Source organism: Lagopus muta, chromosome 2, assembly GCF_023343835.1.
Source record: "Lagopus muta isolate bLagMut1 chromosome 2, bLagMut1 primary, whole genome shotgun sequence".
In the NCBI taxonomy this organism is placed as follows: Eukaryota; Metazoa; Chordata; class Aves; order Galliformes; family Phasianidae; genus Lagopus; species Lagopus muta.
This window is the reverse complement of record NC_064434.1, coordinates 31,831,981-31,851,679: the sequence shown is the minus strand read 5'-3', so window position 1 is coordinate 31,851,679 and position 19,699 is coordinate 31,831,981. Positions and strand designations below refer to the sequence as shown.

General features: G+C 34.8%; 1 protein-coding gene across 5 annotated transcripts in view; it reads right to left on the bottom strand.

Annotated features, from left to right (window-relative positions):
- Positions 1-19,699, bottom strand: part of BCKDHB (branched chain keto acid dehydrogenase E1 subunit beta) — a 1,150,961-nt gene that overhangs the window by 1,092,232 nt on the left and 39,030 nt on the right. For all 5 annotated transcript variants that reach the window (XM_048934900.1, XM_048934904.1, XM_048934901.1 and 2 more), the window contains exon 9: positions 1,750-1,836. In XM_048934900.1, the coding sequence (XP_048790857.1) occupies positions 1,750-1,836 (87 nt within the window). The remainder of the gene's footprint in view (positions 1-1,749; positions 1,837-19,699) is intronic.

The following is a 19,699-nucleotide window of genomic DNA, read 5'->3' as shown; positions in this document are numbered from 1 at the left end:
ATAGTTGTATGACAGATTCAAGTCAGCCAATTTATATAAAAGAAACTCGCTACAGATAAACTCAATATAAAGTTATATTTCTACTTATTCTGAAGTAGTATGTGTGATAAATTAACTAATATTTCTCAGGAAGAAAATCTTCACTTTCTAGAAAACATGAATATAAGATTAATACTTACTATCATTAAAATAATATACGCTTTCAGTATGGACCAAAAGAAACAGCAATGTATTAAGGATTTAGAACTTCATTTTCTAAGAAAGTCATAGTTGTCAAGATATGTCCGTTGCATGAAAAACAACCCTAGGTGGATCAATTAGGTGAGTACCTCTCTTAGTGGAGAACTGAGGAGATAAAATACTCATTTTGTAGTTCCAGCAGTACATTGACTATCCCAGGCAATTAATCTTCCAGTAATATTTAGTTTTCATCTCAACTTCTTTTTCCTCTCCCACACACATGCTTTCCTCTTCTATTCTACTAAGTTATGAGATTTCTGCCTGAATTAAAATGATTTTCCCCAGAACTGTTGATAATAACACACAAGACACTAAAAGACATGCTCCATTGATTTTGTTTCACATTTTCATATCAATTTAAGAGAAATCACCACTTTCAAGACTCATGGACTCTACTAGTCCTATTTTAACCAGCAAGGTCACCTATAAAAGGGATATGGAACAGTGGTCAAATACTAACTATTTTGAAAGTTTATAAATATTTAGTTGCTCATGGAAAGAAAATTTTCATAGAAGAAGAAAAGTGAATTACCTTCACAGTAATGTTAAAATTAATAAAATTACTCTTTAAAAAAAAATTGTTTCACATATCGTAAGAAATTTAAATTTTCTGACACCTGTTACATTCTGAGACCAATTAACTCCAGTCTTTTCTGTGAAAGGGGAAAAGGGAAAGAAAAAAAATCTAATTCCTAAGCTTCAACTACTGTCCATATGGATTATTATTTGTGTGAACTTTAGAATCACCTTTCTCTCTAATCACTGTGATTTTACTTCTCTGAGAACAGAGTAATCAGAAAATAGTAATCTGACAGCGATGGACACAATTAGTTTAGGTTTTTCTAGAAACCTGTATCACTGACACACACGGGAAGGAAATTTAGTTAATGGGAAAACCTACATGAAATTTCAGATATATAACATGGTAGAAAACTCAAAAGGACTTCTGTTAAAGCCTGGTGCTCTAGACAGTTGATACTGATGCATGCCTCAAACTTTCAAAGCCATTCTGTGCAGACAAGCTCAACAGATGTATGGAAATCACCAAATCTCTACCAGAACCACTTTTGTAGACTGCATTCCCAATAAGGTCTCCAAACACTACATTTAACACCATACTGTACTTTACTGGATTTTGACGCTTTTTCTGTTTCTAATTTCCACATTCCTAGAAAGAATTTCAAGAAGTTATAAGGACAGGACATGAGAAAAGTGAGAAAAACACATTAAAAGTATATCATAGAAAATAGTTTTCCTTTGCATCCGACAGTACATATTCCCTGCTATTCACTGAAAGTTAAGTTTTCTAGTTTAGCAGCTGCAAAGCACAATGCATGGTAACTATATGGCTTATCATCTTCTAGATAAAGTAATGCAAGCAACAACAAAACTGAAATTAAAATATTACAGAAACTAATTTAAAAAATATGAAAACCTCAATTTTTAATGTAGTAACACATGTATAGGTGAACATATTCAGACACTTAATAAAGAAATTAATCTGTTTACCTGAACTGTGGAACTGATTTCAGACGCAAATCCTCCTGTCAAGGGAGCCTCATGGCTAATCAGCAACCGCCCGGTCTTCACTACTGACTGAAAAGGAAAAACAAACCCCAAAATGCAATCAAATTACAGTTCTAGTGATTTCTTTCACGTGTTGTGTGTTAAATATACAAATTGTGTGATATAATTAGCAGTATTTGGATGTAGCTACTTTTTCTCTCTTGCAATTTCAATGAAACAGTGAATCACCCCAAAGATCTAAACTAAATAACTAATAGACACATTTTTACATTTATTACAGTATTGTCATTCACTACAGAAGTGGTAATAGCATCTATCCTATTTAAAACAAATATGAAGAATAGTTTCCGTTGAATTTATCCTATCAATGTAAACTGTAACAGGAAAATAAGATTTCAGTTAGAGCTCGGACTCAGATAGAGCTCAGCTCAGATTCTGAAAACACTGAGAAGCTTACATGCAAAAAAATCCTTCAGTGATATATAAATCTGCCTCATCAGAGCCAATCTAAACCCATAAATCACAACTATTCAATAAGTACAGCTATTAAATATATATATAAATGTGTATGTTTAGCAAGAAAACAATTGTGCGGCGCTTCTTATTCAAGTTTTACTCGGCAATTAAAAGCAACATTTTTTACTTTCAAATCTCAATGCTTGTGCAGTTTTTGTGTGACTCATTTCAGAAACAGCTACATAGTACAATATATACAGAATGTGACATAAACTACTTTTAATCAAAAAGAAATTGTATTTATGCTGAAACATAACAATTAAAGCAGAACACTTTAATCTGATTAGAGTATAAAACTTCAATACACTCAAATATCTTGAAGTTTATTGCAACTACATAAATAGGTAAAATGCCTAGGGTTCAAAAAAAATATTAGAAATACAGCAGCAAGCCTCATTTTTCATAATAAACGCTTTACCATTTATAAGGTGCATAAAAAAAAACTAAGAGATTCTGGAGAGGCAGATTAGGGAAAAAAGTCATCAGAAGAACGTATTTATAATTATTTCAGTGTCAGTTACAGTGAGATTGTAAAGATAATTATCCAGTGTACTGTCAGCGTATCATTAGTCATTAAGTGGGAAAGCCCAGGACAGTGCTAGCTATCAGGTCAATCTTTCTTAATGCTGCGATCTTCAGTCTACACCAGTACATTGTCCTGTAGGGTACCTCCATGCCCCACAAACAGAATATTCAGAATACATTCTATTCTATTAAATATTCCAGAATTTAATAGGATATTCAATAGAATACATAAATGCTGTATCTTAGCAACACAATTTTCATTCTAATGACAGTACTTTCCAAACCCTTTCACTTTCCTAAAATGTCAGACTGGCCCTCGGTAGCTCTTCCACAGAGCTGCCAGCAGGTGACAGGCCCATATGCAATCCAAAATGTATCATGCACTGTTTCTGAAACCTCCACTAGATTCAGATCGAAGCAAGACAGGAAAAGGCAGCTCAATAGCTGGAAAGAAATCCATAGCTTGGTAGGCTGTTTTCTTGTATTTCTGAGACCTGCACTGGAAACTCATATCTAAAGACCAAAGATATTAACTGCACTACAAATCTGTCAAATATACCAAAACAACAGCTCAACAAACAAAATTTACACTCCGGATTAAATCTTATATGATAAAACTGATAGGATTAGTCAATTTAAGATAGTCTCTTTTTTGGAGAATCCTCTTATTTTAAACAGTGGTATTTATTCCTTTGCATATATTTGTTCTGAGAAATACACAGCTTGAAACATTACAAGCTATTATTAAAATTACAGGTTTCATCTTTCAGAACATATTAATGTGAAACATAGACACTGTTGGAAAACATGTAAGAAAATCTGCATGGGACCAAACCAGTATTCCAGCAGTTTATTATCATGAGTCCAAAACTGAGATCATTGGATGTTTAGAAAAGGATAAGAATAGGGAATTTCTCAGCCTTCAACTATTTTTACATTCTTGGTTCAGTATGTTATCTTTTATTAACAACTTTTCTCTCATGAAAGAGTCTGCTCTCAAATAGAACTTCTGAAAACAAACAACAGCACATTTTTTAAAATCCCTTCTCCTTTGAAAAGAACTGTATTTTTACATATTTTCCCAAGGGCTTAAAAACATTTGTTGCCTTTGTTAATTTGTTAACAGTGAACACACAGACATGATCACCAAGCTTCTCAGCCCAACTAAAAAGTACCCAGATGGCAACCAGGCTAGCAAGGCATGAGTGCACTTGGTACCCAACTCAGCTTGTTCCTGGCAGGCATGGATATCTGCACTATATTGTGCCATGCAGAAATACCTTAAAAATTCTTCTAAATATTAAAAGAGAAACAAAATGAGCACAGTTTGATCACAAAGTAGCCCTGAATTTTAAAGAAGGATGCAAGTACTGCAATTCATGAATCTTAAGGGCTCTACTGTATTAATTTTTGCAGGAAGTTTAGCACTTGTTCCGAAACTACAGTGTGTCTTTCAGAAAAACATGCAATGTTAATTACGGCATTTTCAGTGTTTGCAAATGCATCACAGCTATTGCTAAGTTGTTCCAGCGACTCTCATCGCTAAAATTTTGCACTATATTTCTAAACTAATTTGGCTGACTTAACTTAAAGCTGCAGGTTCTTATTTTTCTTCTGTTTCCTAGATTGAGAAGTTATCTGTTATCAGATCTCCGCTCCCCACATGAATATGTTCAGACTGGGATCAAATCATCTCCTGACCACCCTTTTGCTGAACAAACAGACAGAAGTTTAAATCTTTCATCATGCAGCACATTTCCAATTCATCACTTCATCATTCTTACAATCCTTTCCTGAATCAGCTCCAGTTTACAGTGTCCTACACCCATCTAGAATCAGCATTCCATCCTTTTTCAGAACACTGCCAAATGCAGAGATAAATGTAACCTTGGTCCTGTAGTTCTTGGATGCAGAAGGTCTTTGGGTCAAAGCACAACTGCACAAATCCAGATTCAACTGACTGTGATTCCCTGTTCCTGGGAAAGAGGTGGGGTTTTTGGGAGTTGTGCTATTTTTCAGTTGTTTTTGTTTTTGTTTTGTTTTTTGTTATGCTTTGATTTGTTTGTTTTTTGGTGGTGGTGGGATTTTTTTTGCTTGTTTCTCTTTAACAAAGGATTGCTGGCTGCAAGAAGGATGGAATATAGTCTGCACTCCTTATTTCAAGATGTAAAATAATATTGGAATATGTTGAAAAATATAATGTATGTCTGCATTCAGCTCTGTCAGTAAACACAAACACTAACTCTTCACTGGTAACTGAGTTTCTATTCCTCCGACTGTTTCCTAGCTCTACATTTTTATTTATTTATTTATTTTTAATCAGTAATAAAGTGTTTAAAATGTTTTGCATATCTTTGATAGAAATTTTAAACAGGTTACACAGTCCACTCTGCAAGTCCTCAGTGACTTTGCTATTCTCTTTGATTAAACTGTATGGCAGGGAAAGGCAGCGTTCAGTCAGGGCATTACTAACGCCTTACTTCTCAACTAAATAAATTGTTTTTGAGCACCTATAAAAGAAGTCAACTTTTAACTGTTGATCATACATTTTTAAGCTAGTTTTCCCTACTTGCTTTATTCATAGCTAATTTATTCATAGTTTTATAGATCATTCCTTTTAAATGATTTAGTACATGATTTGTTTGCGAAGGGTGGGGGTTTTTTGTTTGTTTAGTTGATTGGTTTTTTTTGTTTTGTTTTGTCTTCTTAGTTTGTTTTAAATGAAGAAGTTCCATAAGATATCAGTAATTAATAAACTACTGGTTGAAAGGTACAACAAACAATATGGGTCTCTATATGCCCTCTTCATTTTTATTATGACATTGTTATCTCTATCAAAGATGATAGTGCTACATAGTAATAACTGCAACAGGTGTAATTTTTTCTTACATTGCCATGTAAAAACTTTTTTCAACTATATAGTTTAGAAGAAAGCTGTAATCTATGATTTTTATTTAAAAAAAATAAATAAAAATAAAGCTTTTCCTTTTTCCTGCATTGATTATGTTCTGGAATGGCTAAGTTAAATAATTTCTACATTTTCTACATTTTCATACGGAATTTTAATCCTATTTCCTAGAAGCAAGGTAGCTAAGAAGTTAAAGGGAAAACTTTCAAACTAATAGCAAGCTATAGAACACAGAGGACATGAATTGTTAATATTGTTTGCAGATATCAATGTTCTTCTATAAAGTATTAATTTCATTTTAAAATTGAACTACAAAATGTTACTGCCTGTCACATCATGAGTCAAGCATTCAATCTCTAAGGTAACCAAAACCCAACATTTGCAGTCCAAATATTTTATCAGACTGCCACTAGCAGCTCTGTCTGCAGCACAGTAGACATGACTAATGGGGTCCTCACTCTTCAAACTGAATCCAAAATAAAAATGGCATTAAAAAGGATAAAAATCGCTGAAGAAAACAGTGGTTAAATTGGCACAATGTAATAAATTAACTACCATAGAGTTTTGTCACCTTTTAAAGAGGCAGGTACTTGGAGTGCTGGTTTGGTTTTTTGTTTTTTTTTTCATTTGGATTAGCTAGAGAAATAGATGATTTTTCTAGGAATGAAGTATTTTGTCCCCTTAAACCCAGACACTTTTTGTATTCACAGGAAGGCCTGACTCAATTTCCCCAGCAGATCTCTATCTTTCAAAAAACCCAGCCGTTACCCTCAGTCCTACCTCAGCAGGAGATCCAAATATTTTAATTGCAGCTCATGTAAAGGACTTTAAAAAAACACATCTCCAAAGAATACGACGTGGCTTTGGAGACTGACACTGATACAAAATGCTTCTTCTTTACATCTATAACCATAAGTTGTTGCTGGCTGATCTCTAAAATAAAAAGACATACTTCTGAAGGTGCTAAGCGTATCTGTAGACATTTCGTATCTTAAATTAAATGGAACTGGGAGCTTTTGCTTATTAGCTTTAGTAGCAGTTCACTGAAGAAAGTGAGAAGCAGCATCTGGTTATTCAGAGAGCAGGGGCCTCAGCCATTCCACATTTTCACAGCCAAGCTGATGTAAGCCTGGCTGCACTCAGATGGGGGGGCTTCTACTCGGCGTTCTACCCTGGCATTTCCTGAAGCACCTATAGGGCCGTGAAGCAAGCCAGTTTCAGGAGATAATCTGCTTTACCCTGCAGCATTGTACAGTCAGCAGATATAGCAAGCACTGGCACAGAGATAGGGCAGATCCACGTCACCTCCTTCAGAAGCTTCCAGCACATTTCAGCAGCGCTTCCCTCACCGAGGCCGTCAGCAACAGCCATGCATGAGCTGCCACTCCACTGTTACCTGTGCTGTACTTGGACAATGGAGGATAGGGCTTTCAATGGAGAAGAGGGCTTTTAAGAGTTCAAGGCTTTCAACTACTAAATTAACTCCAAAACAACTAATATTGAATACAGTTTTTTCACCCCAATTTGCTTGTCAGATCTGTTTCACATTGGTGTAGGACACAGCAATGACAAGTGAGGTTTTGTCAGAGATGGCAGTGCGATTCCCCAACCACCCTCTGTGCCTTTGCCAGACTCTGACTTTTAGGCTGCAGCTGAAGCTTTACTGAACAGTTGCCCAATGTTTTTGCAGTGAAGCAGCTTTGCGAATTATTTTCAATCTCCCTCACTGCACTCTTCATCCAAGAGTTTCCATAATCATTTTTCTGCTCAGTTCCCAATTTGTCATTTTGATTACTTTCTCCTCTTTCACAGGTTCTTATGACAGAATAAAATAATACACATCTGGTGTTTCCAAATGCTTTGAAATCTAAGTGCTGACATTACCAGCAATGTTCTGGGCCCTTACTTATGGGAAAGCAGACTTAAATCAAAATGAGTTTGATAGCCAACACTATTACCCCTATACATGGTAACAGCACTATTTTCACTGTAGTCAGCTGCTTTCTTTACATGGCAACTGCCCTTAGAGAAATTATTAAAGCTAGAATTATGTTATAAATGTCTGTTATTGCAACACACTGGCATGTTGCCTATTCCTGTGAAAAGAAAATCTTCCATCTCTTAGAGAAATTATTTTGGAGGTCACCTTCCCCTTTGAAGTTCTGCATACTTTTGATCTTACTCCTCACGAACTATAAAGAATTCCTGCATAATTAGAAAATTAGCTTTCCAAAATAGTTTTCAATGAAGCTGGCAAAAGTATCAAAATATTCTATTGTTGATGAACATGTATGCAAACTACGATAAAACCAACATAAAAATCCCACTAATAGATATGCCTTTACTGAAAACTAGTCAGAACATGGAAGCTTAAAATAAATTAATAAATCTGTGACAAAGTTTCCATAAATGCCTTGAAAAATATTTTTCCATTTTAGACCAGCTTTAATGAATATGTGTCTAGAAAACCTGAGGGAGGCCACATTCCCCAGATCCAATTAGTTCTACTTTCCTTTCTATGTTTCAATAACAAATGAAATTGCATAGCTGTATTTGTGGAGCTGAATATCATAAGCATCATAGGCATAGAAATAAGATCTCAGATTTCTATTTAGCATTTCCCAGAGAGAAACGTGCCACATAACCTGCCAGATGAATCACTGTGGATTATATTTATTATGCATGTGCAGATTGGTAGCATGACACTAAGACCAGGGCATCCCTGATTCAAGGAACTGTCACTGTATGTGACATATTAACAATCTTAACAAATGCAGTAATTATGTTCCCAATTCCCAAAGCCATACCTAAAGAAGGAATGAAAGGGAATAGAAAGTGCCCTAGAAAACCTGGACGTATAAGAGCCCTCTAACTTACTGATGGTCACGATTCAGTTTGTAAATCATAGCTACAAGCTGCACTAATGAACTACCTGCTCCCAGAAGTATTTAAAGCTAAAAATTGTATACATTTTTTTAACAGCTCCAAAAATAACTATTATCATTAAATGACAGGAAATTCAGAGAATGACAGAATGCCTTGTGTTAGAAGGGACATTAAAGATCATTTAGTTACAACCCCGTGAGATCAGGCTTTTCAGGGCCCTATCCAACCTGGTATTGAATGTCTCCAGGGCTGGGGCATCCACAGTTTCTCTGGGCAGCTGTGCCAGTGCTTCACTGCACTCTGAGTAAAGATTTTTCTTCCTAACATCTGATCTAAATTTCCCCTATTAATCTAAAAGAAAATAACAAATGGTCCAGTTTTGAATGGTACTAAATTTCCAGAGATCAAAATAAGATCTACTACGTTATGATATCTATATTACATTACAAAGTTAATTGAAACTCATTTATCAGTAAACCTGAAGATGCAAAGACAAATAAATTATGTGAAAAAATACTATTTTGTCAAATACAGCAGCCCAAAGTATGAATAAGATTTTTTAACTGTTGGTAATGAGACAGTTGAGCATACGTGCAAGTGGTTAAGATTTGTAAGGCTGGTGTAAGCATGTAGCAGAATAATAAAGCAGAGAATTCTAGCTGAGCACAGGTAGCAATGCTGGTAGATCAAATGATAAAACTACTTGGAAAAGGAAAAATGAAATTCATATTTCATCATTAAGAAAGGTGATTGGAGAGAAAATAAGTCTTTTCAAACAATAAGATGAAAAAAAGAAAAACCACAAAATTCTGTAATAGGTGAGTATGCAGATTAACAGCCAGTGAGCACAAAAGAAAATCTGATTTCTTTTTTTTTTTTTTTTAAACTTTAAACAGATTGCTAAAACATTATCAGTCATTTTAAATGACCCACAACAGCAGAGTAGAAATCCTTGTCTTCCTGCTAATACTTAAACAACACAGAGGCTTTTAATCCATTACCACCTGCTCGTGTGGTTCATTCGGCAGCTTTCCAACCCAGGGGGCTGGTAGCCACATGCTGCAGGTACCACAGCAACTGCTGCTGTCATCAGCCAGGACCAGGCAGAGCTCAGAGACACTGCCAGCCACCCCAGAATGGAACGAAACACAGTAAGAAATTTATATGGCAAGGACAGTGGCTCCAACAGGCAATTTATATGTTAAGGGGAAGCAGTCCATTAGCTTCCCAGACTGAAAAGAATGTGAAGATGAATGGATATGGATCCTGATTTGCAACAGGAAAAAAAAAAAAAAAAAAACAAAAAAAACAGAATACGGTCCTTAAAAGCATAGAATATTAGCAAGAAACAACAGTGCAGGAGAGGAAGGAACTGAGAACAGCCCTGTGCCACTGTTAATCACTGAATGCAGCCTGATATTGCTTAGTGTCTTCTTTCAGGAGACAGGTAAGAAAAATGTAAAATCCACAATGTTCAAATAATTCCTTCTAAAAATCCAAGCATCCTCAAACTGTTATATTGAGATGATAAGACCAATCACCACACCAACATATGAAGACAAAAAGGAAACAATGTCAGGTGATAAGATGGGCATGAATACCATCTGAAATATAATAAAGTGTATCTTTAAGCTAATCATGCCAGTTAGAACGTACTAATATATATAACCCAACTAATCAAATGTGAAGATTCAGAACTAGGCAAAGGGAGGTCTTTTTTTTTTTTTCCAATCAAAAACCAGAACAAGAAACACTGCGTTGTTTTTCACCAGAAACTTGGCATCCCATGAAAATGACTCTTCTTCATCAAGGAAGCAGACTCTGTGCAAGTTCTTAAGTTGATTCCCACCCACACAATCTGTCTAACAAAGGCTCCTAAGATTCTTGCAAACAACCCACACATCTTATCAATTACTCCTGTGATGGAATAAATAGCTGGAATAACTGGAATAAATAACTGAAAGTTGAAATGATGTTTCTCATCCCAAGACTAAAGATATTTTTAAAAGGTTGTTCTAGGTATTCGAACTTCCTTAGATCCAGAGTTTGGCTGAAATAATGAAGCCAGTCCTGAGTCAGAGTTCTGTAGTTGCCATACCTTCACAAAACATCTTCGATGCAGAAAAACAAAACAGTACATTTCTAGCCAGCAATAAACATCTGTGAAGATGTCTTCCAAGTGTTGTGAAAAAACAAAAAATAAACCAAAAAAACAAAACAAAACAAAACAATCACTGATATTCCTCAGACAGATCAGCAGCAGGGTCTTTCAAGTAATAAAAAAAGAATCACATAAGACCAACAGCCTGTATACTAAGTCTGAAAGGTAGTGCATTTTACAATGTGAATAACCATTCTGGAAAGCTACGTTACAATTCTAAAAATGTAAAATTCCATGAGAAGCAGAAGCTCCAGCACCTGCCTCATCTCAATTCCTGAAATGAACCCAGTTCTGAGTCACATAAATTCACACAACTCATCACAGGACAAACCAATCTGTTTCATGGCAGCTGCTGAACCCACTCACAGCTAGGAATCATTGGATTTAGCATCTGAATTACTAATATGGACTACATGGGAAGCATGAGGTAATAAAATGGAAAAATCTGAGCTAAGTAATCACTAAATAATATACAAAAAATGTTAAGTAGACCAAGATGGCAAGTAGATGTCTGAAAATTCACCTGCACTATCTTTGACCCCTTTCAAAAGTAATAATAGTCTAGTCTAATAGATGTGATTACTATTTGAAAGACACACCGTCTAAGAATGTTGTGCCAAATACCTTGCAAAACTGTTTTTAAAAATCACTATTACTGTTGATAACATTCTTCTGAATATTTTTTTTCCTGTATTACCTCCTCTTTAAATTTATTTTTCTAAAGCAACAACGCACTCCTTTTCCCTTTTTATTCTTGCAGTGTTCTTTTTTTTCCCCGTTATCTTTTCTGCTCATTGTGCCCTCTCAATCAAAGCTGTCTAAGCAACCCTCATTTCATCAGTCTCCTTTCTTTATCAGTCACAAACTCTGACCTAGTTCAACTAATGGAAAAATGAATAGTCATTTTCAAAGTATAGTTATATTCATTTTCAGCCTGTTAGCCAAGGAAATGATGGTTCTGTGAGCTGGTTTGATTTTCTTCTATTTGTTAGTCTCCTGATAACCACACTGTAGCCAAATGCAAGTCTTAAAGATTAAGGATAAAGCCTTAAAGGTCCTGCAAGTTTGGTAAAATTCAGTCTGTCTGGGTAAATGAGATAAGTAGCCCTTCTAATTCAGTATACTAAAACAAAAGATGCTCTTAGTACTATTTTTCCCACAGCTCTTCCAACAACCAATAAGCATCAAATTGTTTTCAATGCTACCTTTTGTCCAGACAGCCATTTAGAAAGACAATCTACCAAGGTAAATGAGAAATATAAAATGTTGGAGGGTAGGAAATATGAAACGTAACTCTATAAGAAAACAGTTTTCATTATTTATGCAATAATTCATTTTCATTCTGTTCTCCAAAGGAAAAAAGTAAATTCATTTTTATACCTTCTTGGGATTGCATGGAAAGAGGAAAGATGTTAAGGCCAAATCCAAAGCCCATGAACTATCTCAGAATTCTCCGATTTTTTTTTCCAAGCCTCCATTTCATTGAACAATTCTAGAACATGTGTGTTTGTAATTAACATGTGATTATTGTTCAGTAATATGCTTGTAACTTTTTTATTCAAATTTCCATTAAAACAACATGAAATGCAAAACAATAGTTGACTTCTATTTGAAAACAACTCTGATGCTTTTATTACAATAGCTTTAGATTGATCTTCTTGATGTGTCTTGCTAAATCCAGTAATTTGGATTTTATCTTTCTCTTCTAGAGGAGTGACTGCAGCCACAACACTTTCAATAAAGGTAAAACAACATCAGCAACTATGAAGTCTACCTATAGACCAAACCAGTCATTATAAACACCTTGTCCTGATAAGCCTAAAATTCATGAAAGTGACAACAGGAAAAACAGCCTGTTACACATGTTTCCATTGTACAGACCACCATAGCATCAAAATGAGTCTGCAGCATGAACAAATTACAAAGCATTGTTTTATAAATGAGTGTATAAATCCTCAAAGAACCAACTCTTCAGTTTCTCTCAACAAAATTCAACACAATACACAGATATTAGCATTATTACTTAGAGCAAGAGCCCAGAAGGCCTGATGAAACCTTTACACGTTTACCAAACTAGAAGATAGCTGTCATCTTTGCAATGACAGAATAACTAATCAAAGCTTGTAAATCCACTTCAGCATTGAGAATATTGCCAAATAATGGAGTATTTGTTCCCTTGTTTCTTCTTACTACATATAGTTGACATATCTGAGACAGTGTTAATCTAAACACTGAAGTGTGATAATCTCAGGCTGTCACACCAAGAGTTTTCTCCCAACTCACTAAGGCAGCGTTTATATTATGTGGTAGATAAGATTCAGACAAAAAACCAAGAGCTTGGCTTAGGAACCCATACAAGCACTAATGAGCTCTTACTGACTGAAGCTTTGATTTCCTGATGTAATGCTCTTGAATAATATACATGCCAAGACAGAAATCAATTCTGTATCACTGTAATCTGCAATGCCTGCAGAGAACTCCTCATACTCAACATCTGTCGGTGGAAGAACCAGAGAGAAAACATTAAGTACAAGATCCCTAGGAATACCAATGAGTTGTGTCAGTGGAAGAAACAGAACTATCAAACTTGTCAACTGAACAAAACAATATAGACTGTTATGTCAGTTCATTGCTACAAACGGTGGCACACCATAATGCTCTCATTAAATTTCACCAAGACCCTTTTAGTTACATGCTTCCAAGCAAGCAGGATTCCTTCTTGGAGAGTAATAATTAGCAGCATTGTAGATGTTCTCTCCATATTCCTGTTCCAAATGATTGCACTTTCTTACAGTGTCGATAAGCAAAGACTTTCTTAAAAATGGCACAAATGTTCCAAAATCCCAAATGAGCTTCACAGAATGGCAAAATGTTCCAAAATCCCAATGAGCTTCACAGAAGCTCATTTAACTTCTGCTCAATAGCAACATGTTTGTTCTTTGAAGCTCCAATATTGCAGAAAGTTTTTGACATGCAAGCATATCACGAGTTTCTGTATTTCTCAGGTATAGTCTCTGTATACAATATCGATTTTAGATAGAGCTGCTTAGCCTTTGTTGACACCTTTTTTTTTCACAGAGGAATCAGTTAAGTAGATGTTAAACAGCTAGCATACAGCATCCAGAAAAAGAGGTTTGAGGTACTAAGTGGTTATATTGTAATGCCTTGAAAAAGTTTTAAAGATCTAAATCTTTAAAAGCTACTTAAAGCACAAGGATAGGAACTTGCATTTGCATTAATGACACACAAAAAAGGACAGATGAGTAGATATTTTATAAGAAGTAAAACCACAGCACAGTTAAATGACTTGCCAAATATACTTAGTGTGTAGCATAAGGACTTCTCACTAAGGCACTTGACTGATGCAAATCCATCCCCTCTCCTCTATATCCCTTCATTTCTAACAATAATAATTTATAAAAGCTTTGAGTCTCTCAACATACATAAATTTAGATTGTTCAGAGTGTTTTCTTCATTTAAAGAATGCATATTGCGAAAGCTTCAACACTTCCCCACAACAGCAATTATCACACTTGGTGCTTTGTTGAGTAAATGGTTTGCTCAATCACGTTGCTTCTGGAATAAATTTAGGTAATGAAGTAAAGATGAAAGTAATAAAGAATACGGGAGGGAGAGGAAATGTGAGTCTTGCCTTCAACTTCTGCCTCACCGAAAAAAATATCTCTTGGTATTTTATTATAGTGCATTAAAAATACAAGTCAGTAAGCTCCTTAACACAGATGCTTTAAAGAAAGAAAAGATATGATATTTTTAAAAAAGGAACAATGATCAAACAAACAAAAATACAGCACACAGATAAATTTATCTTATGTAAAAAGTTAATTTCAACATGAAAATAAGTCTGTGTCTGAAATGAAAAAGATTCCATTTATTATCATTGCAATTACTTTTCTGAGTTTAATTTCAGTTACCAAATAATTGCCCTGATAAAATGTCTAAATTTCAACATTTTAGTACTGTAAACAAATGTAATTAGGTAAAGCAAACAAGATCTTTAAAGTTTAACTACAAAAAAGCTTTATCAACCACAATGATCCATTTTAAATCTGGACTTCTATATCCCCTTCATATATATTAACAATTTCAATATATATTTTGATCTTTAAGGTTCCTTTCAACTCAAACCACTAAGACCTTTCAGCAGAAAGGACAGTTTGCACTAGATGTATTACTCTGATGGATTTGTTTTCTTTTATAGAAAAACAAAACACTCTTAATGTCAACAAAACATTGAAGTAGGTAACTAGAAATTAATCGTTCTTAAAGACCAACATTTGTCGCCATCATATTGCAGACAATTCAACACTTACAAAAAGAAAGTTAAAAGTCAGGACTGCCCAACTGATTTCTTGATTTATTTACTAGACTTCTCCACTCTACCTCTATTTTCCCTGCAGGGAGGAGCAGACGAGAATCTCACCTTCTACATTTATTGTTATTTATTAAAGAGGAATCTTTTTTAAAAAAAGAATTAAAAAAAAAAAATCCCAAACTTTGGCTTTCACTGCTAAAATAATGAACCAGTTTATTGGCAAGTGGGAAATAGAAAGTCATTTACTCTAAATTCAAAGTAACTTCAAATTTTCAGTAAAGCCATTTATAAGCCCTTTTTCTGTAAATCTTCCAAACACAGCACTATGGGGAACTTTAGAATATAGGTAACATGTCAGTAAGTGCACCACTAATGTTGGAGATAATAATACAGTATAGACTGGTACTCTGTGGTAATCTTTGACCACACGTAAAAAGAGTGGTTTTACAGTTTTGTCATTTGCAGACCATGTAACTTTTACTAAAAATAGATGTGGCTTTTTTTTTTTTTTTTTTTTAGTTGGATGTAGAAATCATAATGCAAACAGCAAGAGCATTATTTATACTGTAATCAATTCATAATTATAACTTACTTATACTGTATTTATATTGGTTATAAATTGCCACTTACTGTTTTTCTCATCTGGAAAGTTTGATTAGCAGTCCCTGTAAACAATAACTTTCAAGGTAGGAGACATCAACCAAAGCATTGTTCTGACTGATGTCATGCTGCATTGCTGGTCTAAGTAATGTGACTATTATGTAGACAGTATATTGTTCCGACATTTGAGTACCTCACATATGGTTCAAGTGGAAAAAAATAGACTAAATCACAAAATCTGAAAATGACATTATTGCAAGTATTCTGTAATGCTGGCACTCTTTCCTCTTGATGAATTTAGGCCAAATTAATGAAATCTCTGCATATTGCCTGTTTTTAAGAAGCAATAAGGATTACTGTATAACAGGTGAGTTACAGACCAATGTGCTGTATAGCAATGACACCTATCAATGCTCTGCTGTCACACAGGCAAAATATTTCAAAAGCAAAAAGGGACAAGTTGATTGGTGTATTGTTATATGTGCTACTATATATGAAAATTCCAGTTAAATATTCTCCTTACTGTAGCTACTGAAATGTCCGCTAAACCATTTAAATAGTGCAATTCTACATTTCTGAAACATACACTTCAGTTTACGGTTATTTAAATTTAAATAACTTATTAACATATTAAATTCTTACAGCATGTCAGAGCCTTCCAGCCTTCCAAAGATCCATAACAAGACAATTTGATACAGTCAAGTACATAGGGCAACAATTGTTTTCTATCATCATGAGGAAGTTTGATAGTCAAACATTTGGGATTTTATGCATAAAGATTGATGCTTATGAGTTCTGCAAGGAAATAGTTAAGTAAGCTCAAAAATGTCACAAGAGACTCCGGGGCTTTTAGTAGTAACAGGGATTTTTAGTTCTTCTTGAAGGCATATGACAACAAGTGCATTAAATGAGCATTTTTACAGAGATCTGAACTGGTTTTTGTTTTTGTTTTTTCTACTACAGACATGGTAACTTCCATGAAATACACCTTAAGTTATGAGACCTGGAATATTTTAATTGTACTGGTAGTAATTTCTTAGAAGAACAAGTTACCATAAAATATACTGAATTCTTTTAGAAGAAATCCTTTGATTTTGGTATGTGAAGTTGGGTAGCACACCAAAATTGAAAGCAGTCCAAAAATGCAGGCTCTTCAGCTCAAAACAAAGGCATAAGAGAAGGAAAAATGTTTCTCCAGCTCAACATTATCAGCAGTGGAAACTAACAGCATAATGACAAGTGTAATCAATACATCTCTCCAACCAGAGTTTAGCCTGTCATCTTACCAGCTAGAACTCTAAGAGCTTTAGTAAACCTTAACAGTTAACAATTATCTTAATATAAAATCAAAGATATTTTCATTTGGAAATCTCTGCAGTCTATCTAGTACAATTATGATCAGTGCTGATTGCCTCCATAGAAAGCTAATCAATATTGACTGTCAAAAGAAAAATACTTACAGTAAACCAAATATAATGCATTATGCTATTACACTGTAATTTCTGTAAAAAGCAGACTGAATCATCAAATTACCTTAAAAGTTCCAGAAGTATTGCAGAAATACTTTATCCCAGATAGTTCAGCTTTATGTTTAATAATGCACAAATAGTAAGAATCTGTAATATCCGAATCCTCAAAAAGTAGTTTAGAAAAAGTAGCTGGCTCAACTGAGTGATAATAACAGGATAAATAACTGCAGACATTTAAAGGAAGGCGATACTGTAGAGAAGTAATAATTATCTCCATGGAAGAATGATTCATATGTGATTGCTATTGTGGAACTTAATCCCAACATCCATTAGAATTCAATCAGCATCTATAGAAAAAACACACACACACAGGAGCTATAAAATACCTTCTAACTATACACTAAGCATCATTACTCATTTACTTGCTAAGCCCCTTTAAATTTGAAGCTTGTAATACAGAACGTGGGCAAAAGTGAAAAGGTCTCACAAGCAGTTCATGGACCACATTATCAACGCAATGTTCAATGTTAGCAGTCACAACATGCCTCAATCCTTTTCTCTATTCAAGGGGGTTATGCGGTTTGTTTTTTTGTTTGCTTGTTTTTAAATAAGTTGATTCCTATTCTAGTACCATTAGTCAATACATATATGAAAGTTAGGCATGAATTTTATATTGGAAGGGAGAAAAGAGTAGAGCTATACAAGTATCTCAACTTTGAGGCTCTTGCTTGAAACAGTAACTACAAGGTTTCCATTTTAAGCTTTCCTGAAATACAGAAGAGCAAAAGATGTGAATAATTCATTTATAAATGGCTCTATATATTCTCACTATTCAGAAATGACTCCTTGAAGGCATGGTTCCAGAGTTCATCTTTTCTCAGCCAAACAATAGCCTACAATGTGCTCTCAATCAAAGTACAAGTCAACCAAAAGAAACAAGTTTGTCATGGAAACAGTGACAAACTCAACTGTCATCACATAAATAATACAATTTTAATCGCACTTTATAGGCATGAGCATCCATTTAGTAAGAAATCTGAGGAGCAACAAGTAAAATGGTAAAATACCAAGAATAGATGGCCAAGAAATACAAATTTGATCCCAGGATACCTGCATTATAATTATGCAGTCCAGTGCCTGCAGCATGTAGTTTAAATAAATAACTAAATAAATAAATCAGGCTTGCTGATCCTGATTTTCCTTTATTTACATTCCAGTTTGATGAAGTAAACATAAAGGGATGTGAAGAACAAGCTAGAGGACCAGCAGATCATTAAATCGGCTGGGCTGATAAGATGAAAAGAACCAGGAATCCACTGTTAGCAATTATTCAATCACTCTGATGACAGTGACTGACAAAAATACTACCTGAACACCAAGGTGAAAGCTTAAATGAATACTGCAGCAAGTCACTCCCATCAAATACTCCTGGTGGAAAGCATGCTCACAGTTTCCTCCAATCCACTCCATGGTGCTGGATTACCCGCAAGCTCCCACTGCTGCTGCTTTCACTTTTGCTCAAATTTCTCTTTCCAGTGAGTACAGATGTCTTTTTTCAGACTGCTAAGCATTTATGTTGACCTGATGGGAGGTCTGCAAAAACTTTTCAATAAAACAGCGAAGCAACCCCAAGTGCCCAGAAGAACATAAAGCCCTTCTCTTTTCCGTAGAATACTGCCCTATGAAAACCAATTTCACAGTTGCCATCCGTTGATAATGTCAATCCATAAACTAATTTTCTGCAAAGACAACATATTTTTTCTGCAAAATGCACAAAGTTGTATCGCTTTACACAAGCTCTCAACAACCACAGGTCTTTTAAACTGCAGTTCAGTCTACAGTGCCTTCATTACTAAGTCATAAAGGAATAACTCAGCATTTCCTCCCATTACGGTAGGAATGGTTCAGAGACCGTTAGGATATGACTAACTTGGAAATAAATGCAAATCTTCATTGCTATGCATAAGAAATGCTTGCCTTCTAAATAATACATAAGTACAAAAAAGTGCAGTTAAAAATTTGCACTTCAAAAGTGAAATTTACCGAACAATTCAGTTCTAATCTATTCAAAGTTTAAATAACATTCTCGGTTCAATACAGGGTGAATAAAATATAGAAACTCTTACAGTCCCTTAGGAGTATTTAACTCTGAGCTAGATTTCCTACTTCCAGTAACACAGGCATTCCAGTACCAAAAAAAAAACAACACTACCACCACAGAATTTTACCCCAAGTGTGACCAGTGAAGCAGTGGGAGGCGTGCCATTGCCTCTTTAATCAATACCACACCATCCAACAGCTCCGAGACAAAAATCCACACAGTCTAATTTCTCTAAAGCTTCAAAGCAAATCTGTTAAGCATAATGAAGAAAAAAAAATGTCTGAAAGTACAATTTCTGCAAGGAAGCAAAGTATCTTTAAACAGTTTTGTAGGTTGTAAAGAAACAAATCTCATAGACATTTTATAGATATTTCATATACATTTCGTATTTTGGTTTCTGGAACAGCACTCTTCATGGCAGATTGCTCTTCCA